The sequence below is a fragment of the Enoplosus armatus genome, chromosome 11 (genome assembly GCF_043641665.1).
Source record: "Enoplosus armatus isolate fEnoArm2 chromosome 11, fEnoArm2.hap1, whole genome shotgun sequence".
Lineage (NCBI taxonomy): Eukaryota > Metazoa > Chordata > Actinopteri > Centrarchiformes > Enoplosidae > Enoplosus > Enoplosus armatus.
This window is the reverse complement of record NC_092190.1, coordinates 22,368,903-22,396,357: the sequence shown is the minus strand read 5'-3', so window position 1 is coordinate 22,396,357 and position 27,455 is coordinate 22,368,903. Positions and strand designations below refer to the sequence as shown.

Here is a 27,455-nt window from a genome sequence, read left to right as displayed (position 1 = left end):
GGCACGGTCCAACCGGCACTGGCAGCGGTGTATTGTGGGTAAATACCAGGCTGTCACACATAATCGCACACATAAAAGGGTCTGAGCAGAGTTGAAAGAGCCTCTGGTTCAAGTCCTGAGATTGTAAAAAAAAAAGGGGGGCACAGAGTCCACTGGAATTCATCATAAAACCAAAACTACTATTGTTTATACCACAGTCTCTGTATAATGAGGGAGCTAAGCTTTGTTTATTTTCAATCACTGCAGCGGCTGCTGAGTAGAAGAAATGTTGACAGGACTCCTGGGCTCTGCTGGGTCTCTGGATGACTTGTCTTTGTTTCCAATGTGACTACAGATTAAGGTTTTATTTATAACTTACACGACTGGACTTTTGATGGATGTTACAAAAAGAGGCAAAGTGTTGCTTCCTGCGTCCCTCGTTTGATTTTCACTCAGAGAGAGTGCCATCTACTGTTTCAAACAGAGTACTGCCTTTTGAAACACCTCACTGATCCTTGTAAGGGAACTTTCCTTTCATTTTCACCGACTCAGAGAAGTCACAATGCACCTACAGGATGCTCCAGGATTCTTGGGTAGAGTGGATCCTCTGTCAACAACATAGGGCTTGCACCTGGATCTGAAAGGTCTTTTTAGGCCTCATAGGCAAATAGCATAGCAGATTTTCTCCTTGCCCGTGGTTGTGCCTCTCATGTAATAACATTTCAGTTAAATCACAGCACTGAGCATCTGTTTTTCCGGGAAAAAAATATCCTATTTGCTGCATAATAAAAAAAGATTTTTAACCCATTTCCCAAGTTGTCCCAGCAACATGCTCAATTTGTACGATGTGGACCAAAAGTTTAAATTGTATTATTAGTTATATTGGTGTATGTAGGACATATGTCATTTTTTATTGTGCATCAGGCTAATAGAATATTCTTTATCCCGATGGTCTTTGAGGACTCTAGCAACACCTTCAGAATGACAGTGAGTGTTAATTGTCCTTCTGGTATGTGACTCAAATGTAATGGTAATGCATGAGAGGAACAAACTGGGGGCTAATGTTCTCCATGATTAGCGTGAATCGTTTCTTTTTGATAATATAAAATGACGCCCATACAGTAATAATAAGTATAGTTTCTCATGCTTTGGAGAAAACAGTGTCTCAATGTGAGAAGTCTTTGGTTCTGAATCCTTCCTCTCATTTCCTCGGTGTCTACACTTTAATCATCCTTCTTACCTCTTTACTCTCCGCTCTCTGTTGGTGTTTCCCTTTATGCTCTCCAAAGATGAAAAAGGCCAAAAGGCGGCTAACTGTCGACCCCTTTGAATTCGAGCTGGGCTCTGATTACTCCATCGAATCAAGACGACGGTCAAATCAGGTAAAGGCTGGGCAACCCCAGAACCAGCTCTTCCCCAAACCCAACTAATCTGCATGCCTTCATACAAGTTAAAGAAGAAACAGACAGAGGGCCCTTTGTCTGTTTCATCTTTAACTTGTTTCTGTTTTCTTTCTTGGCCAAACATTGTCTGGTTTGGCTAGACAATATTACATTAGTGTTGAGCACTGTCGTTATTCATTCTCGTATCTGGCCACAGTGAACTCATTGTGTACATCCAAATGTGCATGCTTTGTGTGCAGAGACGCTAACACGTCTTGTCGGCTCATTAACAGAATGCTATGACCAGACAGCATTTTACCAAATGTAAAGAGACTCAAGTGGCAGGAAACCAAGTCACAGTGGCTGTATCATTTGGTGATCACATGGGAAATAGAGTCTTCAGTCTCCTGTGTTTATGTCTTCAAAATAAATCTGATCAACTGTGAAAGCCAAGTTTTGATGAGCAGAGGAGCATGAATAAGAATATGTGTCACCATTAATGATTTTATGTCTGGTTACTTAAAGCTGGAGTGCAGGACTTTTACATATAAATGAGCCTCTGTTACATTCAAATGACCTCACACAATGCTGGTTAACCCTATCACAGCCAGGCAAATCTCTCTGTATTTCACGGTACACCTGAGTTTTTAAATCTGGTGTCTGTGGCGACGTTCCCGTGCTGGTGCACCGGCAGTGATTGGTTTCATGTATGGGGGGAGAAACCATATGGTTCATCACATGGTTCCCATAGACTTCAGATAGGTCTAGGAAGTTCTTGGCGGGCAATTAGAATGTAAATATAACATATCCATGGTAAATACAGAGAGACAAACTGCGAGTTTTAATATTTACATGACTCTGGGCTACGGAAAAACCTGTAGGCATGCGCCAGAAGGGGGAGACAAAAGTTCTGCACCCCAGCTTTAATCTACTCACCAACCACATGCATAAAGGCAATAGCCAAATGTGTAGGTTCTCTTATTATACATGTTATTATTTCTTACCTTCACTTTATTTAGTTATTGTGACAACCCCAATGTCTTCACCCACCTTCTCCCTCAGCCTGAAACAGCATCATTAGCTCCTTTGAACCGATCAACAATTTGTCACAATAGCACTCACCACTCTCCATCCTCATTCGTAGGCCCCAGTCTCACATGACATCATGAACATGGATGTGGGTGTGAGGGAGTCACTGCTGGCCGAGGCTGATATGGCCTCCGTTTTCCACCAGATTTTGAAGGAGCAACGTAAAGGTCTGGACCTGGGAATGCACGGTAAAGAAAGGAGAAAACGCTTCTCAGGTCATCTAAATGGTTTCAGCAAACGCCACTAAAGTACATGGGGGTTAAAAACGGCAAACTCACATGTGCAGCATGTAGACAAAAGAAGACATTTCTAGTAGAACCACAACAGGAGCAAGTCACATTAAGGAACCCATATCCATACTTAGTCCATACCTAGTTAGCCACTTAGCAGCAGTGTTGCTCATTCTATTTAATGATTGATCCTCTTCCAGATGACCTTGCGTACCCAGACAACCGAACTACTCCATCTCGCTCCATCTCCCAGCTCAGCTACTCCTCATGTGGCAGCGGTAGTGCTTGTGGCCCCCGGGGCAGCTACCTGCCCGGCCCTGATAACTCAGAGGAGGAGGAGGAGGAGGAGGAGGAGGATGACCACTGCCGGCCCTACGCTCTCTACCAGTCTCACCCGGGCCCCTGCAGACACGCCTCCCAGGAGAGCCTGAACTCCCCGAACCCTCCACCACAGGTATGATTCATATTCATATCTTCAGTCATCATATAAAGTCTTCATTACATTGGGGTGGGCGGATAGATCCCCAATGTATTGATACTACCAATACTAAAGTATCAATACTAGTGTCAATAGGATCAATACCAAAAAAAAAATGGATCCGTCTCATGTTAGACTACGTTCTGAACACTCTTCTTTGTGCAAGTCACACAGTAAACTTTTGTTATTTACCATTAGAAATTGCCTTGTGTTTTAACATGCACATGATTGTAAGTGATGTAAGTAATTAAACATTTAATAGTAAAATTAAACGACCAGGTTTGGCAAATTAGTTGGCAGTGATTCAAATATTTCCTGAAATAGCCTATTAGTGATGCATTCAGCTCATAAATCATGACATATGTTTTATCACCTACATAACAGCACATTAGCTGCTTTTAATGATAAAAAAACAATGTTGTGGTATCACCCACATCTATTCTGCACACATACACACATACACACATTAGGAATTAGAAAGTTCACAATGTTCAACCTCCAATCATTTCCCATCACTGCAAAGATGTCTGATATCAAACAACTTTATTGACGTATTAAAAGTTATAAAAGTTTAATCAAGATTGGTTTTCCTTAGCACAGTTTAAAAGTCTCTAAAGTCTCTAGAAGGAGGACAACAATCCTTTTTTATTGGACTTGTTGGTAGGGGACAAGCTGTCCGTATGTATAATAATTCAATTTAATATAAGTATTCTAAAATATTACTATCCCGATATAGGAGTATTGTAAGTACTTCTGCTTTACTATGTAGTATATTCATGGAAAGAAAGGACAAGGAGAAAAACTCAACTAGCGACTATTTGACCACATGGTATAGCTCTGAGCTCACTGCAACATGGCGTGCTGGAAGGAATTTGCTTCATTAAAATGAGCAATAAAGGGTAAGGTGAGGCCATAAACTAAACTCTTACTCTAAAAAATGTATTGTTTGGGTTGCAAGAAAGTAGAATGATTTGACACAAAACTCTGTGTATGATAACGATCCGTAGAATAATTAATTGTGGCTTGGAGTCACTAACAAACGGATCCTTTCCTTTTGATATTCCAGGTTGTTCTAGCAGCACATGCTGGAACTCTAACACACACACACACACACAAGTTCATGAGGCTGACACGTTGAGTGATGTAGGGGAGACAGCTGCGAGATCAGAGGGAGGTTACACACATTACATCAGTGTCTATTTATGTGTTAGCATACGAGTCCGTCCCTGGAAAGGATCACAACAACCGCCGCTGTTGCAGATAAAGAACAGACTTTGTTTACCATGAGTTTGGATGACTTTGAGTAGGCTGCTTTTCTTACTGCTGTCAAACATCAGCGAGTCTACGCGTGTCCTCATGTGCCCTCCAGTTTTGGGTTCATGCGCCTTTGAGTTGAGTCAGACACACTGTGGACGCGTTTGATTATTGAGGTATAACTCGGAACATCTGAATCCAAATGTTGTTTGTAGCTATTAAAGATAAGGAACATGAAAACAAAGGAAGTGATTAAGCTCTGTGGTGGTGGGCAGCCATGACAATAAAAGGGCCGGTGTTATCTTTCCCACCTGGCTCTGCGCTGATTGATATCTTGTGTCACGGCTGGGCAACACACTGGGAGACACAAACAGGATGCTGCAGGAAACATACAGCCCAATCATGTGCCTGTCAGACATCAAAAACAGCCGCGATGTGTCTCATTGGCTGCGAGGCCCAAGCTTACTCATCCCGCATACGGGTGTCGCTTCCTGACGGCACGATTCTGATCTGAAAAGCGTTCAAGCCGCCGAGCGAGGTTGAAAGTCAAGTGACGTGTCCAATTCGATTATGTTTGTGGAACAAGACGTCAGGATGAGTCAACAAGCACAGAGTCTGTACAGGCCCAGGGCACATGTGGGGCGAAAATGGTGTCGAGCGAAGTTACAGCGTATACAGACGAATGATAAATTCACGGGAAAAATCCACATAAATGAGTGGAGCAACATAACAGAGTCATACAGTATGGCCTTCACAGAGACCAGATCTCAACCTAACTGACCTGCATTTCAGTCTCCCATCTCACACCTGTCTGACAGAACGGATATGCTTCTGCTTGAATCAGTACAGCTGTCTGATATCATTAACTATTCATGATTAAATCAGCAACAATCAAAGAAAACCATTTCTTTATGAGAGTAGGTGGATAGGGTTGGGAACAGGGTCGTGGTAATTGGAGTCCTGGGAATGAAGGGGTTAGAGAGGCAGGATTTGGACATGGTCTAAGAGGAACTGCAGTCTGAGAGGCACAACTCAGGGCAAGAAAGTCCCTTTCACATCAGAGACACAGTGTGTCTGATGGCTGTCTGCTTCACTTCCTGATTTGAATATGACTCTTTCTGCACCCAGGGAAAAAAATATTACTGCGTATGACCATTAATCCATTTCATTTCACATGTGCAAAAGAAACTCTACAGTATACAGTATCATTTCTAATAGATTTGATCCATTTCTCTTCTTTCCCCTTCCTGTCAGGATGTTCTCCTCCTCTCTGCATCTGGACTGTTGTCTTTTAAGAGAGGATCCTCTCAGTTCTTGTGAAATCAGATTAGGGGATGTGGTGATTTGGCTCGGAGCTCAGACTCTGATGAGGCCATGTGAAAGTGCAGCATGCACTTTATCAAGAGGGCAATAAATCGAAGGCCATCTGTCTTTGAAAGACACATTTCTGTTTTGTTCATTCTGAGTGAAATTGATATCATATGACATGCGGGTGGCTTCAACAGTACCATGTAAACTATGAAATGTACTGTACTACTGAAGAAACTATTAACTACATATGTGTGGTAACGTTTATATTCCTTAATACTATGATTTTCTATGCTTCTGATATCTTATTACCTGCTAATGTTTCTTCCTTTATTATATCTTGTCTTCATCGTCTGACTGTAGCCTCCCTGACTCTCCCTGTCCTTCTCCAGATCACTGACCTGAACACACGCATGTCAGCCATTGAGACCTTCTTGAACCACTTAGAGCAGAAGGTCACCTCAACATACGACCAGGTAAATCCATTAAATATCACACCTGGAGCTGCAACGATTACTCAATTAATCGATTATTCGAGTGAAAATAAAATGGATTAACTATTTTCACAATTGATAAATCATAATTTTTCAAGCAGCAATGTCAAACGTTTGCTGGTTCCAGCTTCTTAAATGTGAGGATTTGCTGCTTTTCTTTGTCGTTTATGTTAGTAAATGAAGAGTCTTACATGACGGGGAGAATGAAATTTGAAATAAAAAACAATTTTAAAAAAGCTGGCAAGAATATGTTTACATGTATGTAACTATAGCAACAGCTGGTCTGAGACTCAGACGTGACATAAAGCAGAAACTAACGTACTAATTATAGACATTCAGTTTTATTTACATAACACTTCACTGGCCACAGAAATGCATGTCCCCGAGCAACAGACGACGATCGGTCAGTCCTGTCCCGTCCCTCAGACAGCACTTGCACCGTCTTCTTTGCAGCGCTCACAGCTGTTGTTAATTAAAGTCTGAAGGGACTGATGACAGGACTGTGTACTGGGACTTGGCCGTATCTTCACAGACTAATCTGGAATGACCCCTGAGTCACATGTTTCCATACATGTGCAGAGGGTTTGGCTGCAGCTTGTATTTACCTGTTCGAAAATGTAGCTACGTGTTCGGGCAACGCAGGACACGCGGACACCACGTGACGCGTGGTGGTCTGCTCGATACTTTCTTTGTACTTGTTCCTGCTGCTAGCAAGTTGAAGTTGGTGAAGCGTGAACAGTGATATTTATTAGTATAGTTGTAGAAGAATAAATCGTCATTGGTTATGGCCTCTTCAAGGGCATTGTTGCAAAATAAAGCTGCAGTGATCTGTATTTTTATGTATTTTGGTTCAGCCTCACCGCTGCCATCAAGCTAATTTCCAGACACAACTGTTGAACACGCAGCTCTCAGTGAAAAGGCTCTGAAAGACACGCCAGCTGTCCAGCACTAAAATGCAGACAAAGTTAGCGACTAGCTGGTGAACACAGTGGAGCATTTAGCAGCTAAACAAACAGATATTTCTCTGAATGCTGACATTCTGTTAGATGTGTAAATAGATCAATGCTCAACTTTCCCAGTGTAGCAGATAGCAGTCAACAGTTCAAACTTGTGAATGCATGTGACCTGCTGGTAAAGATGTTTATTTATTCCCTCCCTGCCCTCCTTCCTAATAATGATGTATCTCTATTTGCTGCTGGTCGTTCAGGCATTCTGATAATGAAGACAGCCACACAGTTACTTGTATTCATCCTCCTCTCATCAACAGTGATGTCCCATGTGGGCTCGGTGTCTGGTTTTAATTGGGACGTGAGCTGTGAAATCCACACCAATATCATCAGCGAATGAGCCCACCAGCAAAAACAGCAAAGCGTACACGAACAGAACTTCCGCTCGCCGGCTAATTACTGCCTATTCTGCTTCAATTGTGTGCAAAAACCACATCTTAACTTAAACCAGTTGGCATACAGCACGTGTTTCGCCGGTTTTGTCGGAGCAGAGTCTGCGCGCAACACGTCTGCGTTCATTTCCATCTGATTTATATCATAACAGGAGAGTTCTCACGCATCCATGTGCTGTATTATCCATCTATTTGTCCTCTAGACCTGCTAGTTCCTGTTTAAGATCACAGGCGTGTCAGTGGCGTGGTGGTTGGAGGGACGTTGGTCAATCTGCATTGGGCAGAAAGTCGGTCACATGCAGGCAATTAAGCGTTCGCTAAGCGTTGAATGTATTACTATCTTTAAGAGGCTTATCTTAGGTAGTGAGTTACTTGAGTTTAAACCTTCCCAAATTAAATAAAGGACAGGACAAAGCTGCTAACATTACTCTAAACTTTGATATAGTAGTATGGTTCCCATGGAGTGTATGTACTGTAACAGAATCTGCAATCCCACAAAGTAATGTAGTTAGTTAAGGACATGTTCCTGGTCTTTGGGAGTAGCGTTAACGCTAAGGAAAACTGGAGCACCCAGAGGAAACACAATCAGTGCTAAACCACTGAGGCACCGCGCCGCCTGCTTTCACTCAAGCAAAGCGCTTTAAATCAAAACGAAGCTACAAAGTATTAACGTTCACTAATGGCATAGATCACATATTCTCTGCTCTGTTCCTACAGACCAGCCAGGCTCCTCCGACTCCAAACAGCACCTCTCCTCTTCCTCAGTGGGAGGAAGTGGACTTGGAGGAGCAGCAACTGAGACAGAAGCTGCATGAGATGACGGACAACATTAGTGACCACAGCCTAACCTCTGAGGAGGACGAGTCCAACGGGCCACACTCCTCCCAAGAGATCCCAGCGTGGAGGAGCCCAGACGGGGATGCCAAGCCCACCAGACTACCTACCAGACCCACATCCAGAACGAGCATCATTGTCTCCCGACTTGAGGAGGAGCAGCCTCAGCTGACGGACTCTCAGAAGGTAGAGATATCTGCGAGCAGAACATCAGCAGGGGGAAATACAATTCTGTATTCACACACAAGCATTCTTACTTGGATTAACGATGCTAATTAATGCCAGAAAGTTCATCTGAAACACACTGCACATCTGGATTGTTGCACATTCTGTACTTTAAAGCCTGGCTCATGAAATCCCATACCACCTCTGCTGGAATCTAGTTCAAGCACAAACTGTGGTCATAAATCAAGTCGCTCAGCCTTAGTGTTTATTTTTCCTCTGCAGCCATCTCTCCCACATATACTGAAACACAGAATTGACTAGAAAAATAACTCCTTAGTTGCTTCTTAGTTCCCTCAGCTGGCATTTCTTTCTTTAAAGTAACACAGCTACAGTGCTCGGTGAGTTTATTTTTTACATCACTTTACTAAAGGCCTGTTTAAACGTTAAAGTATCACATAACACGAGCTTGTACAAGCTGGAAACCCCTGGAGTTCTAAGCTGATAAGGTCCACACTCATGGACTGTCTTGTTTCCATTATGACTGAAGGAGGCAAAGGTCAACTGTTGTGGACCTCTGCTCTCCCTGCAGCCTGTGTTTTCTGTTCTGCTTATTGTCAAACCAAATAGCTTTTCCTGCTTCATTGGCTACACATATAGTGAGCCATGAAGGACAACTTGCCACTACATATGCTGTTAATGGAAGAATGACTTTTGTTGTTCATATTATAAATACTGAAACCTTGTTCCATTAATTGAAGTTGTGCTGCCGCTGAGGTTGACGTAGTATGAGATCTGAAGATTCATCCCTTCAGATAAGGTTGCTTTGGACTTTTCATCGTTCATTCTCAAAATAGGCACTTTGTCATTACCATCAAGTCATCAGAGCATTTCCTGATCTGACACCACCATTGTCAGGTGACATTATTTGCGGGCACTTTCCAAAACTGTTAAGAATGACAGCTGCAAAAGAGAATCACACAACTGTTATTGACTGTAATTTTCAGCAACTAAAACCACCTAAAACATGGAGGTCATAAAAAAAGAAAATTCAATTTAGCATAGGTTCCTAATGAGGAAAATATATACAAAAAGCACAAGAGTCAATGCTAAACAATCATTTCATCATCACAATTCATTTATTTACTTAAGTAAGGATCCATTAGATTAATTTTTCAAAGAACTGTAACCACGATACGCACATTATACACAGCTGAATAATAAAGTTGTCAGTACTCTTTAGTGTACAAACTTTGTAATGGAGACACTAAATGACCTCAAACATATCTTTTATATTTTTGTGCTGACATTTCTTGCTCCTCATCAGCTAAAATATACACCAATATATTGGCTTGGAAGAAGTCTATTGGTTCCACCTTTGCATGCTACACAAAATAAACAGTTCATCATGACAGTGTTCCTCAGTGTTCAAGGTTTCTAGGTGTTGTAATTTACAATTTAAAAACATTTTATACTTGAATGAATGGCTTAAATTCAACACTTAATGGAATTTTATGTTCAAATAAGAGTTTGTGAGTTTGATTCTCTAATAAAGGCATCAAATGTCCAACCACCCCCAACACAAAAAGTGCAGAATGTTTTCCCATTTCTTCACATGTGTCTTGTAGACGAACCATTCAACAGAGAGCCTGGAGAGGAAGTGGCACCCCCTAGAGGAGGGATCGAAGGCAGGCTTCAAAGGCTCAGCAGCCTTGCTGGTTGAGCTGGAGGACAAGGTAGCTCAAGCTGCTGCCAACGTCCAGAACGCCCAGAGTGAGGTAAGGAAAAACCTTCAGCTTAGTTGGCATATTGGATTTGTTTTGACGTGACAGAAACAGTAGAAGTGTGCAGAGTTGCTTTCTCTCTTTTTATCCCAAGGTCTCTTACATAGAGAACAGGATTGCTGCCCTGAATGCTGCCGGCATGCCAGTGGACAGAAGAAGAAAGGTAAAGACATTTAATGTCCATTCATTTTCTGAGTCTGAGCCAGCGTTTCAGAGTCAGAGCTGTTTCAAATCTATTTATATGATATCATATACGTTTGCATGTATAAAATACTTTTTAAATAATATGAAATCAGAAGTGTTTTTCTTCGGTTGACTTACTGTCTTGACGTTGTGGTCTTGGATATGACTCCCAGTTCTGTGGCCCCACCCTCTTAGATTCAAATCAGCCAGTAAGATCGTTTCTATCTCCCAAGCAAGTCTGTCTCTGTTAAATGTTTCTACGCTCAAGGTGCCAGAAAGACTCATAGGCCCGGTCTGGTTTTCCCACATTCTCATGTTTTTCTGTGTTTCCTGCTTTCGTGTCTTCTAGTCTGCAATCCCGATCCAAGCAAGAAGACTTTCCCACAACTTTCCCACAAGTAAGAACCCACACTGCTACCCTTGAGCATGATCCCCAGGGCCTCCCGACTGATTCAAAGCATCTAAACCTTGTTAAACTCAGAGAACACGATGATCTGTTTTGTGAGCTGATGAACACTGTGTCCTATTGTACAGCTTCATTTTTCCCAGCTGTATGTCAGATACTCAAATTCTCTACATGCAGAATTCCCCCCAGGAATATTGTACTATAAATGATGAGGCAGAATAGTGGCCATACCAAACATTTTCAGGGTATTAAGTTATTTTTAACCTTACAGTAGGCGTTTGCCACTGAGAAGCTCTACTGGGGCAATGTGGACTCAAGTAGTACTGGATCTTGCCCATTGCCTCCTGACCAGTAGTTGTTAAAAGAGGATCAAAGGCTTCGAATTCACCTTTCCAATGATACTTAATAACACTATCGTTAGTCTGCTTCATCAATCATTTCTAAACCCCCTCTGGCCCTAAATATGCTTCCAGCTTTTAGGTTTGTTACAAAATGACATAGGAAACCTGACTTTATAACTGTGCTAAGTTTCAAAAGGAGAACCAGTAGAACATGGATGTACAATGTGGTTGCTGTATGTTTCCAGGCCAGGTGGACAGGTTTGTGAGGAACTCCTTCTACAGGGGCTCCCTGACACAGAGGAACCCAGTGGCCAAGCCCAAGACCAGGTCTACCAATGCGGTATGACCCCACTCTACGGTGCTGGGTGCAGTGAAGAGTTCAGCTCATTATATAGCTACCATTTGGGAAAAAAGCCTCACCTACTCTGACTATTATTAGTATTTATAGCAAATTTGAACACGTGATAGCAGATTGCTTTAGTCTGGATCGTCTGTCTTAAAGATGTTGAACTTTCACCTGAAAGGAAAAGTCTCCTAGAGCCAGGAGGCAATTAGCTTAGCTTAACATAAAGACAGGAAACAGGGGAAACCAGATTGTTACCTTTGAACTTAGCCAGGCTAGACGTTTCCCCCAGTTTCCAGTCTTTATGCTAAGCTAAGCTAAGCTAATTGACTGCTGGCTGTAGCCTTATATTTAACAGATGAACATGAGAGTGATATTAATCTTCTCAAAGCAAATACGAGTATTTCCCAAAATGTTGCACAATTCCTTTAGAATGTTTTTTTTTTCCAAATGGAGCTATTGTTGGAAACAGATTCTTCATTTACTGGTTCCACTGGGCTGTGACTTCTTCTACTGGTGGATCACCTTGTGGTTGCTTTACAATCAGGCTTTGTGGTGGTTTTATATTTGCTTCGTCTGTTTCAATCAAATATACAAATGTACCACCTTTAGTTGTAGTGACAGTATGTTGCTTAATTAGATTTATTCTTTATACTTCGGAGAAATAAGAACCAAATGTTTTGTACTTGTATTGATTATTGTGTTTTTTACTTTTACACAAGCACTGGAACTATTAATATGTGCACATGCGTGGGTCTTTTGTTTTGCCTGAATTTAAAGAAAGCAACGCATGGCTCCTGCCAAAAGAACTGAGAACCGCTCCAGGCTGAATTAGATGAGGGAAAAACAACTATGAGAATGAAAAGTATATGGCCGTTTACTGTGATCTTAAATACCCTAATGTGTTTTCTATATATGAGGATTTAAAACACATGTGCTTGCATCACAATGACAGTCGTCTTTCTGCCGGCCAAGATTTCGGGAATTGAAGTCCTTCAAGTTAATGATAAAGATTTGAAAGACAGCCATGCAATATACTTCTCAGGTGTGTCTTGTTAGAAAATAAAGCCAAAATGCAACAGGATTGGTTCTTGTCTTGGAGCCAAGCTGTGGTCCAGTCTCCAGCAGACCAGGACCAAGCCACAGCTGTAGTTCACTGTTAATTTCCCTTTGATTGTCACTATTTGCGTAGTATCCACCCTCCATAGACCTCTCTACCTCTCTAGTGATACCTTAGAATTAAAGCAATGAGCAGAAATTGTTGAAGGATGATTACTTGGGTGTGATTCCCCCTTTAATGTGCTTTAAATGTGTTTCCTGTTAGTTTCTTTCCTTCAGCCTGAGTAATCATTCTCTCAGGATGATTCATAAGTCATCAACAGGTTTATAAAGCTCAGCACGGAAATCATAAACCTGCTGTAGTTCTTGTTGTATTTCTTTTGTTTGTCTCAGTCGCTGTGAATGCTTGAATGGACAACAATGCATTTATTAACCCAATCAAAGCATGAAATGATTGATCATCTCATTATTAATCAAACGCCCAATGATTGTCTGTTTCTGTCTGTCTGTCTCTCTTCTTGCAGAAACCGGTAATGACACAGGGCTCATGAGGAGGCGGCTGAGCATTGTGTGACGGACATTTGTCATAAACTGAAATGTATTCCTGTTTAGATGTCAGAGACATTGCTTACTTTTCTATTTAAAACTGTGTCTTTGTGATATTGTTATTTTACTGGGCTAGATCCATGCCATATTTATAACATATGTTGGAGTTACACATAATGTGCGCTTACTTTGCTACGCCATCTTAAGGTATACTAAGATTATTCATTATGAACATGCGAGTTAATGCATTCACCTAAATGTGCAAAAGCATTTGCAGTTGCCGTGGTAATCTGAAATCTATAGTTACTTATTCCAACGCAAATGAAACATGCCACAAAATGAAAACACATTTTAAATTATGCTATTTTTCTTTTGCATTTTGTGATGTTTTATTAATATCTCCATGAACAATTGCAAGGCTACGATCACTAGAAAGTTGAATTGATTGTAAGTACAGCAAGCCTAATGTGGTTCGTTAAAGGTCTTATGATGTATATGAATCAGATAGACAGACATCTATGCACATTCTCTGTGTGTATGACACAATATCTAAACGGTATTTATATTAAACTCGTGAATTTTCTACTTCTCTATATATTTATGCCAATAATAGCTTAAAGGAAATTTGACTTTTTACTGCAGAATCTTTAACATTTTTGCTGCGTAATCAGCAGTTTTATATTGACAACTTGCATCTTATTTATAAGGTATAGCTACATGCTCAAATTGCATTAGAAAATGCTCCTATAATAAGTGGTTCATTATTTAAACTGACAAGACAAGAATTGAATGTCGTTCTTATACTTTGCAATAGCGCAATGCAAACAGAGACATACTATTTATTTTTCTTATTATCATGAAATTATAATGAAAGTCAATGACAAATTTATGAATGTTTCTGTCAAAGTAGATAAAGGAATTGCCTGATTTTTGACGGACAGACAGGTGACAAACTAAAGGAAAAACTTAAACATAGATGCAGATGCTCCCATGCAGGGTCCCTGAATGGTTTGATGAGGATGACAGTGATTTAAATCAGTCACAGATTTTCCTTGACTTAGTCACCCATCTGTAGATTTGTGAAACTGTATTCTGTTTACTTTATTTTCAGCTACACAGTTTGAGATCACTCCTGAGAGAAATTAACCTCCAACACTGAGTGTTTCTAAATCACCGCTAAACACATTGTTTCAAGCCTCAATTTAAGTATTTGTAACATTTTTATATCATTAGTCTTATTAAATTGTTTACAAACTAAACTGATACTGTCATTGTATTCCTTGTGTTTCTCCTTTTTAAAGACTACTGTAGTTTGTGATCACACTGCATTTTCTATAGCTGTCCCCTCAGTGCATTGTTTTGCCTCTGTTGCCTCTTCCTGTAGCAGAGCTGCATTATCTCACCATAACCTCAACAAATCATGCTTTTATTGTTGATGCAGTGTTTCCGATAGCATTCCTACTTGAATAGCTGTTACAGTCCCTTTACACAGTCCTCTTCTTTTTCATTTTAGTTGTTTGTTGTCATGCCTTTGCATGACTGAACTCCTTGAATCCACAGGGAGGTTTGCAGCAGTTTGCACTCCACAAATGGTCCTTAATACAAGATCTTTTTAGAGAGGCTATTTAACAATACACAAACATTAAAGTAGACACAACAGGAATTGACTCACACTATGTCATTTAGTTCTTCTTAACCTATGGTTTAGGTTTATGAAAACTTTTGCTTTTGCTTTTTTTATTGATTGAAATCCTCTGTCAGACAGGAAGTTAAGTATTTTACATTTTCTGCAGCAGCAACAGCTGGTTGTTTGGAATAAACAGAAGAACAAGGGAACAAAGGAAAGAGCACCATCTACAGACATTTAAGCTGCATTAACAGACATTTCTACTGAAAGGATCTCATTGTTACCACAGATAGTGTTTGACTGAGGTTAACTACAGAAAGCACAAAGATGTTGCCAGATCTCACAAATGACCACTTTAAAGTTTGACTTTGACCAAATCCAAAGTACTCGCCCAGTTCATTGGGAACTTTTTGGATTCGGCGGTGCTATGTAAGCCAGGCCACACACACAATGGGCTGCTCCATAAGGAAATATTGTGTATCGTATATTGCACTCAAGGTGGGTGACATCAGCATATCGACACATCGCTGCCCCTCCTGCTGGAATATAAAGAGATGATGAAACAACTGACAAACTGAAAGGGACACGCAGAGAAACCGGAGCCTCAGAAGTGCATCCACCTCACAGAGCAGGTGAGACACCTTCTTTTGGTCGCACTACAGTAATTGCTTGTGTCATTGGGATATACAATAGGTTGTTCTTTCACACCTAGAGGGAGAGAAAGGTTTGCCGTGGTGCAGTCGTCATCCCTGCACCTGCTCGGCTCCTGCTGTCTTTACTGGGAGAGTAGTGAAGCAGCCAGTGAAGTTTGGGTCTTCAGCTCAACTATCCCACGAGAAATCTTCCAAACGGTAAGTCTTCACATTTGTACAATATGCCTGTGATGCTTTCAAGTGAGTTTGCAAAATCATGTGAAATGTTGTTTGGTAAGTGATGCCAGTAATGCCAAAGTGGAGCCAGAGAGTCAATTCAAACCGTCTGCTGAGGTTAAGGAGAAAGGAAAACGCTTCAGAAATGTGTGCTTAGTCATCAAGAGTGATCCAAAGTGCTTTAGCCCTGATCCTGGTTCTGTCTTTCAACCTGCATTTTCTCTGGCACAGAGAAACAGTGGCAAATTTGTCATGGCACTATCTTGAGGCCACTGTGTCAGCGATATGATGAATAACATTGCAGTTTATTCAAAATGGTTTCAAAACAGGCAACTCTGCAAGTTCCACTGATTTGCTTCAGTTAGAGACGTTGATGTCTGCGATGGAAATTCATGAAATTCTGCTCTGTGAATTCAAAATGAAATTTTCTAGTAATTTCCTTTATCAGTGGAGAGCACAAATCAATCCAGTATTTGTATTTCCTACATGTGTCACTTCTGATGGTCCACTTGACATCATATTCTGGCCAGTGGTGGAAAGTAACTAAGTACATTTATTGAAGTACAATTTCCATTTTACTTCTACTCCACTACATCTCAGAGGGAAATATTGCACTTTTTACTTTACTAGTTACTTTGCAGACTCAGATTAATAATACAATATATTCAACAATACAATATGAATATTATATGTTAAGATAAGATAAGATAAGGGAGGAAATTCACTAGCTATAAGTGTATAAAGTAGTTCAATTTAGCTCCACCTTTTCAAGCTGCAACATTAAAGTGATGAACACGTGAATGCATCATTACTTATTATCCAATAATATAATATACGCCATTCTGCATAATGAGTACTCATTTTGATAATTATAGTGTTTTTGATGCTAATACTTATTAATACTTACTTTTACTTGAGTAACATTTTGAATGCATGACTTTTGCTTATTTCTACACTGTGTTTCTGCTACTTTTACTTAAGTAAAAGATCTGAGTACTTCTTCCGCCACTCATTCTGTTTTTTCGCTCCAGGTCGAGCTGCAATGAGGGTGTGTGCGGTGCTCTGTGCCGTCCTGCTGTTGCTGAGCCAAGCTCTAAGTGGATCTCATCGAGACGGATCCATAATTATCAGAAGTAAAGGAATTAATGGAATTCATTCATGACCCAAATTGTATGGAGACCCAAAGTGTGAACATGAATAAGACATTATGAAACAAATAATTATATGAATGAATGCAGTACAATAATGAAATGTGGTTTTATGCAGCGCCTTTTCACACTACTAGAGTTTATTGGCGGCCAATTTTATTGAATTCCAGCAGTTTATATTCCAAACATCTGTGTGATGTTTGAGCCAATCACGAAGAAAATAATAAAAATCAAAATATATTAAATATCACTTTTTATGAAGGGGTTTTAAAAATGTATTCATCAGACTTTAATGGTAATATTATACATTTTGTTCATATTTGTTCAAATGATTAATTATTTTATAATGTGTTACTCATTATTTGATTTTGAACTTTTTGGGCCTCCATACATTTAACCCTATTTTTGTCAACAGGGACAGCTCTACCAATGTGTTTTCAATGTTGTGAGCCCCACAAACCAATTTACATGGCTGAATACTACAAGTGAGAAAATATATTTGTTTTTTGTTTTGTTTTGAGTTTTTAGTCATTTAATATGCTACTTGTCAGCATACTAGCAGTGGGACAAACTGTTTGGCGATTTTAAGTTCCAGGATACAGGATTGTTATATCTTGTTTTTATGTTGGTCCTAGCTATGACTGCCATGGTTGGCTAGCATAATATAGCAAATTGTCTGTGTTGTCCAGATCCAGACATCGACGCCTCCTGGTATACAGGCAGAGGGGTCAGGCCGGTGGGGAGATTTGGCCGAAAAGTTGCAAGGAGAAATGAGCATCTGGCGCTCATCACAGCCAAAGTTTACAAACCAACAGCTGACGGTGACAGCGTTATTTGGATCACACAGTAAGAATGCTATGGATGATTGAATTGTGTTCTCATTTTTCAATATTCACATTGGCTTCGTTCATTTGTGGGGTTTCATGAAGGATTTAGACTTTGGTTTAGGAGTTTTCTGACATATTGTGAGAGTTATTTTCTGTAAACTTCATGTCAGTTATTTGAGTTGTTTTCTTCAATACGATATCATGGTCCGTTATAAGATTGTAAGTATTTTCAAAGCAAAGATATGTTGCTGAAAAAAACATGTTGTGCTTAGTCCTGGAAAGGGCTTCATGTGCAAATTAAATGACCTACATGAAAGAATAAAATCAGATTGCAACGTTAAAGATTTGAATTCCTTTAGTTTGAAGAGCAACTCCACATTGGATGTAATGGGAGGAAAAGCATTGCTGCACTGACCTCTATGGGTGACATCCAGCTGTGATGTAGTGTTGCACCATAGTGCAATGTGAAGGTTCTTCAGGCTTATGAGTATTAGAGTCCACCTCTGGCTGAACTGGCTGACTCCCCACACACATGAATGAACGAAATGAATGGACTGATACTTCATTTCAATTGAACATAATGTGACTGTGATAGTACAGAGAGTCGTCTCTGAACGATACAAACTCTCATCATTGTTTTGCGGCTGAATGGTGTATGAGAAGAAGTCTCTCTGCCTTGCTAGCTTGGCTACTTCTATTGTAAAACTTCTCCTGTATGGAGGTGCATGTAGTCTGTGTAGAAGTACAAAACACAACTGTCATTAAAAACTCTGTACGGCAAATTAGATAACATGTTACTGTATTCTTCAACCCTTTATTTAGTACCTTATTCTAATGAATAAAGCTAAGTAAAGATTGGTAACTTACCAGTCTCCCCTTCATGTATACATTAAATCTATTAAATCAGATTTTGAAAACCACATTTAAGGAACCCTTTAATACATAAGTTACTTCTTACTTATTGTGTTACCTCAATACAGCATTCAAGAATAAAGCATTAGTTGACATCTAGTTAAATTCTTCAGTACTTCATACAGTTCTTCATTGGTGTATCCTCCCTTTGGTTGTATTTATAGCTCGACTGTTTAAAATGAAGAAAAGCTCGACTGAGATCACTCACAAGGGGTTTGCGCAACATCTTGCCAAATCTGAAACAGCAGTAGTGAAGCTTGGGTTTTATTCAGAAGATTTATGCTCCCATAATGACAACCAAACCATCCCTATTGTATTTTTACTCCACTTCGCCTCAGCGTGAGGTGTTTCTTTGTTGTCTGTGAGGCATCCAAACCAAACGAGGACCAGCAGCTTCTCAGGCCTCACAGAAGCTTGGTTTCAATTTGCACAATAAAGCCTTGTTTCAGTGATGATTTAACAGCGAAGATCTCAGCAGTGTTTTAAATCACTGAGCAGTAAAAAGTCCTCTCTCAGAGCCAATTTGTCTCTGCAGCCACCTGCAAAAAGGCTCCATACTTGACATAGAATTGATATTAAACATCTCATCTCACTCTCGGACAGGAAGCAAATAAGCAATAAGTTTTCCGAAATGTTCAACAATCCCACTGGTTCAGTTAACCATAAGTCGGCAGAAAGAGCCAACAGCGAGACAAAGAATGACACCCAGGAACATTTTCTTTCTTTACTATTAAAGTTATGTAAGTTAGTCACATGCAGGTAACACTGTCAGTGTTTCTGTGACTCTGCCCACCCAGGTACAAATGAAGTCATTTCTGACTCCAGACCAGCAGAATACAGCATATTGCTGCACAGTGGAAAGACTTTCAAAATTAAGACTGCCAAAATACTCTTTTTATTAACAATATATCAAATAAAGTTATTGTCTTTGTCAACCTTGGCAGGGTCTCTATTGTGTAAGAAAAAAGACATGGAGAGCCACACTGGATGAAGGTAATTGGTATCAGTTCAACATCTGGCAAAGACCGAGACCGGGGGGGTTGATCCTAAACCCTCTGAGGAATATCAGTAGAACAAATGGAACTGTTGTGGATAGATCCCTGTTGAGTAGAACTGTAACACACAAGCCAAGGACATCATGAATAATAGTGGATAGCTTTTAGCCTGCATTACTTATTGATGGTCAAGTAAACCAACTTGAAAGTGTATTCCTTGGTTATTCTCGTCACCACAATGCATATTGCAGGATAAATGCAGTGTTGTGCATTGGTTAGAAGGGTCATGAGAGCCACAGACTGAGAATCCACAAGCCTTTTATTGGATTTGAGATTTTTTTGATCCCACGTGCAGCTTTAAAAATGATGAGGACAGACAGAGACACAGAGACAGGCAGCGATACAAATGGCAGTCACAGATGTTAGGGTCCAACTTTGCAGCAGGATGCAAAAGGATTGAGTGTGTCTCTGCGACGCAGGTCCACGAGCGGTGTCTCCTGCCACTCTGACAGACCCCCCTGCTGCCCTCCGATACACTCATTCACTCTGTGGGCTGAATCAGAGCCCTGTTACCAAAGACATCGCACTCACAGTTGTGTTACACAGGCACATGCTGACATTTCAGAGGCCGGGATTTAAGCTATAAAGAAAAGTGGCACCTCAGAGCTATACTTTGACAGTATTTTATAGTTTGCATGACAGTGCATTTGCTCCTCATGTTGGTATCTACTGCTCTCTAGAGGTAGATGAGTGGCCTTTCTTTGGGCTGCTGACCCTTTTTTCCCAGAGATGAGTCTGTCAGGCAAACACTCTTTTCAGACTGTGTATAAATCCAGCTTCCCCTCGTAAGATTAGGGGACCCTAACAACAACCTTAACCCTCATAGTCTATGTTAGAAAGCATCTGATTGGTGGGACTGGGAGCAAACCTGGGAGGCTAAATATTTTATGATGGCATTTTCTTCAACATATTTACTTACCTACAGCTACCAGCAGCTCGCTGACCTGATCCCCTGACAGGGCTGACGTCTCTGTAAAGAATAAGCCCTTCTCATTGGCCAGATTCTGTCCTTCCTGTATGATGACATGAAGCCAGAGAACCAGTCATAGATTAACACATAACGTAAATGTGACTCTGCATGTTAGACAGGGGTGATTTTCAGTGTCTGTACCTGCACTGAGACTTGGCGATCCAGGGCCAGATCTCCCTTGTTGCCCACCAGCCATATGACAGTAGATCCCGGGATGTACTGTTTCTCAAGCTCTTTGAGCCACACTTGAGCTCTGATAAATGTTTCCTTATAGTGGCACAAGCATACACAAAGATACACAATGGCATATGCACCAGCCAAGATAAGACGAGATGAGTCATTTCCATTGTCAGTTGTCTGTTCCTCTTACCTTCTTGCTGATATCGTAGATCAAGAGTGCAGTGTGGGCTCCTCTGTAGTAAAGTGGGGTGACACTGTGGTATTTCTCCTGCCCTGCCGTGTCCCATATCTCAAAGCGAAGAGTGACATTGCTCAGATGCACCACCCGGGTCAGATAGGCACCTGAGGGGGCAGACAGCACAGTGACACCAAAGGGCTTTCATTTGTTCACTACTGAGTCTTTACAGATGTTCCTGGCTGGATCATATTTGCAGTTTAGAGAGTGAAAGAACATTTTTTTGTGTATGAAATCGCAAATATAAGTGCCAGTTACATGTCAAACTAATACATTACATCACTATTAAACTATGATGAATGACAACCGTTAAAGTTCAACATTTTGGGAAATGGGTTTATTTGCTAGAGTTAGATGAGAAGACTGATATCACTCTCATGCCTGTTATTTAGGTCTCTGAAGCTACAGCCAGGAGACGTTAGCCAAGCTTAGCATAAAGACTGGAAACAAGGGGACCAGCTCATCTGGCTCTTTCCAAAGATAGAAAAATATGCCTACCAGCACCAAAGTAGCTCCGTAGTTGACATGTTATGTCTTGCTTGTTTAATCTGTGTAACAAATGAGGTGTAAAAAGGACAAGTTGTGGTTTCCCCAGGAGACAAGACACTGCTTCAGGCAAAGAAATAGTCCAGCACATAACTCCACGCCACAACTTGTTGTTTTTACGCTTTAAATTTTGTATGGATGATCTATTTTTATTATTAGAGCGATAGAGTTTGTTAATAAGTCAAATTTAGAGGTGCTAGTAGGCAGACAGAGCCAAGCCAGCTGTCTCCCCCGCCTCCAGTCTTTATGCTAAGCTAAGCTAACGTCTCCCGGCTGCCAAACTATTCATTTAAGATAAATCTTTGTCTTTTAAGGGATTTTCAGTGTTAATACATTTCACCCTGTTATGTAACCACAGCTATGCAAAGCTCAAAGGGTCATGGACTCACAGCCTACAGTAGGTGATGTACGCCTGAACTCATCCTTTCCAAAACGCAGTGCCAGACTGGACTTTCCCACACCAGAGCTTCCCAGAAGTACCATCTTAACCCTGAGGGTCCGCACTGGTCTGCTCAAAGTGTCACTGTGGAGCTTGGCTCCTCCTCCTGGCACTCTCGGGAGATTTTCCCCCATCAAAAGTTCACTTAACTCCGAAAGAGTGAGGGAATACAGATGGACAAGACAGAAAAAGTCCAAAAGTCCTGATCCAGTAGTCCAGTAGCAGATAATCCAAACTGTACAGAAGAGTTCATACGATACGTCTTCTTTCTTGTAAGAGTCTGTAGCTGTGCCAGCTTCGCCTTGTTTTACAGAAAATAAAAGTAAAACCAAAGTCCAGTCTTAACTTGCAAAAGGACAACACAATTTCACTTCCTCGTGCACACCCACTACTGAGCCATAAAACCTGCCAGCCAATTACACGTTAGCAGTCACATGCACACTCAACTGCTGTACTGTGCTCATCAGACCTCACACAGGATGACAGGATGACTATAAGCGTTAAGTCAATGGTCATGTTTAGTGTGAATTACACTTGGGAAGTTAAGTTATGCAAACTGAAACTAAAAGGCTTCTGGTAAATTTTGGTCTTTTTCCAAAGTTTGGTGTAGTTTCCCTTCTACTCAGCTGTTTTAATTCAACTGTCATGATGATATATGATGTCAGATACAAACAGAAACGGTGTTCAATTTCTTTCTAATGCATGTATGTATTCGTGCATGCAGCCTGTTACAGTCGCTCCTGATTGTTGTCTTATTTTTTCTTACTTTTTTCCCTTATTCCTTTATCATAACTTTCTTATTGTCTAACCCCCCCCACCACCACCACCAGAAATGTCCCTAGTCTTTGTGTATGTGCATCGTAGGCTACACAGAGATTCTGCAAAGACTGCAGCTGGTCTGTTTTCTTCTGGTGTCTCTCCTTGCATGACACTGTGTCAACACAAGAGGGCGGCATTGCATATGCTACAGCCTTGTGGTAATAATGAAGCGTCAGCCTCACAGTATATGCGGCTGTATTAAATCAGAATCACAATCGGAAACTGTTTCTGATTGTGATTCTGATCAAACCTATCCTTTGATTGACACATTTTCATTTGGACTTTCAAACAAAATGTATTGGCATTTAGAATAGTTATTTGCAGAAAACCACAACTGGCCCAATAAGCAGAACTATGAGAAGTGTAACACCTCCTCACAGACAAACGTAAGGCAACGTAATGATAGACAGGATTGTTTTAAACTTCAATAAAATTGAGTTGCGTTCCTGTAAGATTGCAAAACAAAGTACTCAGTAAATTATGAATGACTAAGAAATACAACACAAATTAATAAATTATAACTAAACTGCATGTGTATCTGAATTCCATGTTCCTTGACAATGATACTAGACTGTAAAAATATCGCAGGAAAAAGTTTCTCGACAGGCCTACCACAAGATATAAAAAGTATCTCGTGAGGTCACCGTTGACTATCATAGATACATCATCCTGGATCATTACATCAAGATTATGGGAACTGCAGTGTGCCCATTCAAATTGAGGTCTTGTCTATCTCTTTAAAAAACGCACGACTGTTTTTAGAGCTCGCTTGTCATCATTAAAAATAGCAGAGGGGGGGTGTGAGAGAGTGCGATAGCCCATGCAGGAGCTGTGGTTTCTGGCTGAAACTGAAGCCCTGAACATGTATGGACCGCCAGTCCAGAGGTTCATGCTGCATTCAAGTGTTCTCCGGCCACTGAGCTTTCACAACACATGAAGTCTTATTTTCACTGTAAAGCGAACATGGACGTTTTAAGACTTTACAGAACAAGTAGAGATTAAGCTTGTGTTGTTTTGAAGTTCTATGTAAATAAACACATTTTCTGCAAGAATTATCCAAACAAATAGTGGGCTACACAAACCCTCTGTCCTATGTAGTATTCATTATTTTTAATCGCCAAAAAAAGGTGTCTAGGTAGCCTAATGTAAGATGTAGATGATGGTGAAGTGTAATCAATTACACATTTGCCTAGTGGTGTTTTTAAGTTATTCGCGTACCATGTGAATTTAATTCAATTAACTGTCTAAATGACCTGTGTTTCTCTCGTACTCATATTTCCGTAATCACTTGAAGGCATCTTGATTGAGTGCAGGCTTTGAAGTTGGCCCGGGTGACAGGTTCGCGTGTGGAGCCGTGAATCCGTCCGCTGCGAGATTAACTTTTAATAATAATAATAATGACATTTTAACAACGGTTGTTCAGCCAAACTTAGTGTTTATTTCAATTTTTTGAAAGATCGGCGCTTGTTTTGTTTTCCGTGTGATGACACACGGGCACGGACAGTGTGACGCGCCGGTGAACGACTCTCTGACTGAAGCTGCTTGTAAACGCACCAGAGGCGCACGTGGGACGCAGTTTGAACCAGACTCGGGTCGCGAGTTAGTTCGTCGTTTAACGGAAACACAGGAAGAAGTGTGAAAACGGATGTATGACAATGACCCGCGCTGTGAACGCGAGCAGCCGCCGTTTGTCTCACCCGCCTCGCGTTTAACTTCACATTTTAGCGACCCGTGAGACAAACTAGCTAGCTTACTGCGGCTCTGTTTGGATTATTCGCTGCGCTGTCGGACCACAAGTGTGATTTTCTTTCCCCCTTCAGCGAGTGGATAAGTACTAGAGACAACATGGGGACTCAGGGCACAGGACGGAAAAGATCTACCAAGAAGGAGAGGTCGACGGCAGAGGACGATGCCCTGAATCTCATAGCGAGAGAGGTGAGTTTGAGCGTTTGTCAAACGTTAAATGAGTCCTCTCCGTCAGAGAGCGACTGGTCTCCGTCCTCAGCCCTCCTGAAGACCCCGAGTCACACATGACCCCAAAACCTACATACTGACAGATGTGTTTCTGGACGTTTGGTGCCGATATTTGTGTTGCTGATATTCAGTGACGCCAGGTTTCAACCTTTAATGTCTAAAATCACAATTTATCCAGAATTTTTTACCTCTTAATGAAAAACGGAGACCTTAAAAAGGACCCGGTCTCCACTGTACCCAGTTACATTACTGCCTATATGTATTATAATGCATCCATACTTTTGGAGACTATTACTAAAGCAATATATCACCTTTAGTGCCATTTTGTGCATTTTCCAAAGTTTTTTAATTGATTTCCCACCTTGATTTCCAGGCTACCATTGCTTGCTTTATTAGGTTAATACAGTATGATAATTAACTTGTAGAGACTTGAAAAATGATGTTGGTGTTACCTTGTGACATAGTTAGTACGTGGGGTGTGTTTGTGAAACTCTTCTTTGGTTGGTCCATTCAATCCGAGCCCTGAGAGATGGCACGTAGAAAAGCATTTAAGTCACAAGTGCGACTGAAAACATAACTTGCACACATGCAAAAGATTGCTGTCAGGCAACAAAAGCATATGCACATGCTAAGGGACTATCCAATTTACATCAACGTAACAATTCAATTGATGAATTATAAATCAAAGGAAATAACATTTAACTGCAGGTTTTAATAGCTGCAGGGATGTTTATCTTCTCAGTGTGATGACTCAACTGGACAATATCCTGTAGTCAAGACAGGGTCATTATTGGCTGATATGTTAGTAAACTGATGTACCAGTCAGCCAAACAATATGGAAAAGTTGTCACAACATTACTGTAATGTAACGTCTGCACTTCGACCTTCAGTTCTGGTTGTGATAATCGTTGTAGGAAGGTCTATCTTTGCTCTAGACTGGATGGGATACATTGCCACGGCTGCTCTTGTTTTTGTGACCCGCAGCTGATTTTAAATGGTTTACTGCTCTAAGGAATAAGCCTTTCACGTAGTAACTTGCAGTAATTGTCAGGCTACCCCTCAATAATGGCAGACTGAAGTTGGCAGCCGTTTCTAACAGGTGCTGAGGTCGTGTTGAGACAGGTTTACACTGTTTCAAGATTCCTAATCTCTTTATTATGATGAGGCCAGTGTAGGATAAATTGATGTTTTGTGCTGGGAATAATACCTAGTGTCTGAAGTCGCCCCTATTTGAAGTGTGATGCCCTGCACGCTTTTGTCTACACCTGTGCCCCTGAGGTGTGAAACACTGGCAGAAAATCAATGTTTGAGTTTAATATCAAAGCAAAATGCCAGCCTTCTGCAGAAAACAAAGCAAAGCCTGGTATTTACTGTTATGAAGCAACATTGTGCATCTTTCTGTTATCTGTTATCATTTACATGTGTGGAATACTGAGCATTTAACATTAGGTGTCTCATTTTGTTTCCTGCCTATAATGCATTTCCAAATGAATCAGTGTGGATCCTGCTGCCTGTTACTCAGCGGTGAGGTGGTGAGCATGAAAACCTGAGCTCCGCCATCGTAGCCGTTGAGCCACTGATTCAGGGCAGCTTTTGACACGCTTTCTTCAGTTGGGCGGAAGTTGGGTCTGTCCTTACCTAACCCCGGATGTTTCAGCAAATTTGCATGTCACTCTCAACTGCCACACACGCTATACTCATCACTTTTTAGCTGTGAAGGGTACTCTGGTACCAGTGCCAAGCCTGCAGAGGTTTGGCTGTTTGAATGTTATCTTCCGCTAACTGCTTAGCTGAATATTTACACTGCAGTAGTGTATCTGAGGTTGCACATTCCTGTAGCTGGCAATCGTTTCTTGTTGTAGTCTATTTGCAGTGTCAGGGACGTTACCCAGCCGAGGTGTGAGGAGATGAGGAGTTTGACAGAGCCCATGCACAGTTAGTCAGCAGCAGCAGCAGCAGGTACACAATATCCAAACTGGAGATTCTCTTTGAAGAATCAATCCTCATCTGTTTCTTGTGGTAGTGAGGCACGACTCTTCCAATAAAACAGTAACTGAGGCCACTTTTCCTGTCACATCTGTGCAGCAAAGAGAAAGTCTGTGACTTTAAGTAGCAGAGGGGTCACATCCCTCACTGGCAGTCCTCTGACAGGATGGTATGTCAGTCCTGATGAGTTGGCCTGTTCTGCAGAAGCGTTTTAAAAATAGACGCTCCCGAAGATCAGCTGTTGCTGCACCCTAGTTCTAGATTGGATCTGTGGGTGGGGGATGGGGATGGAGGAAGAGGGATGTGGCTCACCAACTGGCCATCCCACCAGCATGGAAACATGGAAACAGCAAGTTGCTGTTGAATTGGAAGGCACTGTTGCAGAAAGTTGGTCTGTATAGAGCAGAAGGTTGGAAATGCTGGTAGTTTAAGCTGCTGTTTTAGGTTGTGGAAGTGGTCCATCAGTATCATGTTGCTGTAGAAGCTGTCAATACTGTTAACATGACTTATAGTGGACCAAATGGGAGAAGACCACACAGCAGGAAAGACTGTCAGCACAGAATACCAGAGCCTTTCAGTACTTTAGGGAGCTGGTTC

At 41.1% G+C, this 27,455-nt stretch overlaps 3 protein-coding genes across 9 annotated transcripts in view; 2 read left to right on the top strand and 1 right to left on the bottom strand.

Annotated features, from left to right (window-relative positions):
- Positions 1 to 14,530, top strand: part of mlphb (melanophilin b) — a 32,820-nt gene extending 18,290 nt beyond the window's left edge. For 2 of the 3 annotated variants that reach the window (XM_070914766.1, XM_070914764.1), the window contains exons 6-15: positions 1,269 to 1,361; positions 2,506 to 2,638; positions 2,881 to 3,134; positions 6,113 to 6,196; positions 8,331 to 8,633; positions 10,238 to 10,387; positions 10,488 to 10,556; positions 10,926 to 10,974; positions 11,569 to 11,663; positions 13,250 to 14,530. In XM_070914766.1, the coding sequence (XP_070770867.1) occupies positions 1,269 to 1,361; positions 2,506 to 2,638; positions 2,881 to 3,134; positions 6,113 to 6,196; positions 8,331 to 8,633; positions 10,238 to 10,387; positions 10,488 to 10,556; positions 10,926 to 10,974; positions 11,569 to 11,663; positions 13,250 to 13,276 (1,257 nt within the window). In that variant the 3' untranslated portion in view covers positions 13,277 to 14,530. The remainder of the gene's footprint in view (positions 1 to 1,268; positions 1,362 to 2,505; positions 2,639 to 2,880; positions 3,135 to 6,112; positions 6,197 to 8,330; positions 8,634 to 10,237; positions 10,388 to 10,487; positions 10,557 to 10,925; positions 10,975 to 11,568; positions 11,664 to 13,249) is intronic. The other variant, XM_070914767.1, reaches the window with a different exon arrangement.
- Positions 14,531 to 19,600: 5,070 nt separating this feature from the next.
- LOC139292197 (ras-related protein Rab-17-like) lies at positions 19,601 to 26,539 on the bottom strand. 5 transcript variants are annotated; one of them, XM_070914410.1, is made up of 7 exons: positions 26,511 to 26,539; positions 25,325 to 25,394; positions 22,030 to 22,380; positions 21,050 to 21,201; positions 20,821 to 20,946; positions 20,629 to 20,722; positions 19,601 to 19,767 (listed from the first exon to the last, which is right to left on the bottom strand). In XM_070914410.1, exons 2-7 carry the CDS (start codon positions 25,380 to 25,382, stop codon positions 19,658 to 19,660), a joined length of 891 nt encoding a protein of 296 aa, XP_070770511.1. In that variant the 5' UTR covers positions 25,383 to 25,394; positions 26,511 to 26,539; the 3' UTR covers positions 19,601 to 19,657. The 5 variants fall into 5 exon arrangements, with proteins under 5 accessions (XP_070770511.1, XP_070770510.1, XP_070770513.1 ...); XM_070914409.1 differs by lacking the exon at positions 19,601 to 19,767 and adding an exon at positions 19,951 to 20,202 and having other exon boundaries at positions 26,511 to 26,526; XM_070914411.1 differs by lacking the exon at positions 19,601 to 19,767 and adding an exon at positions 20,189 to 20,215.
- The window catches only part of lrrfip1a (leucine rich repeat (in FLII) interacting protein 1a), a 38,204-nt gene continuing 35,269 nt past the window's right edge, over positions 24,521 to 27,455 (top strand). The window contains exon 1 of the mRNA XM_070914408.1: positions 24,521 to 24,833. Within this exon, the coding sequence (XP_070770509.1) occupies positions 24,744 to 24,833 (90 nt within the window). The 5' untranslated portion in view covers positions 24,521 to 24,743. The remainder of the gene's footprint in view (positions 24,834 to 27,455) is intronic.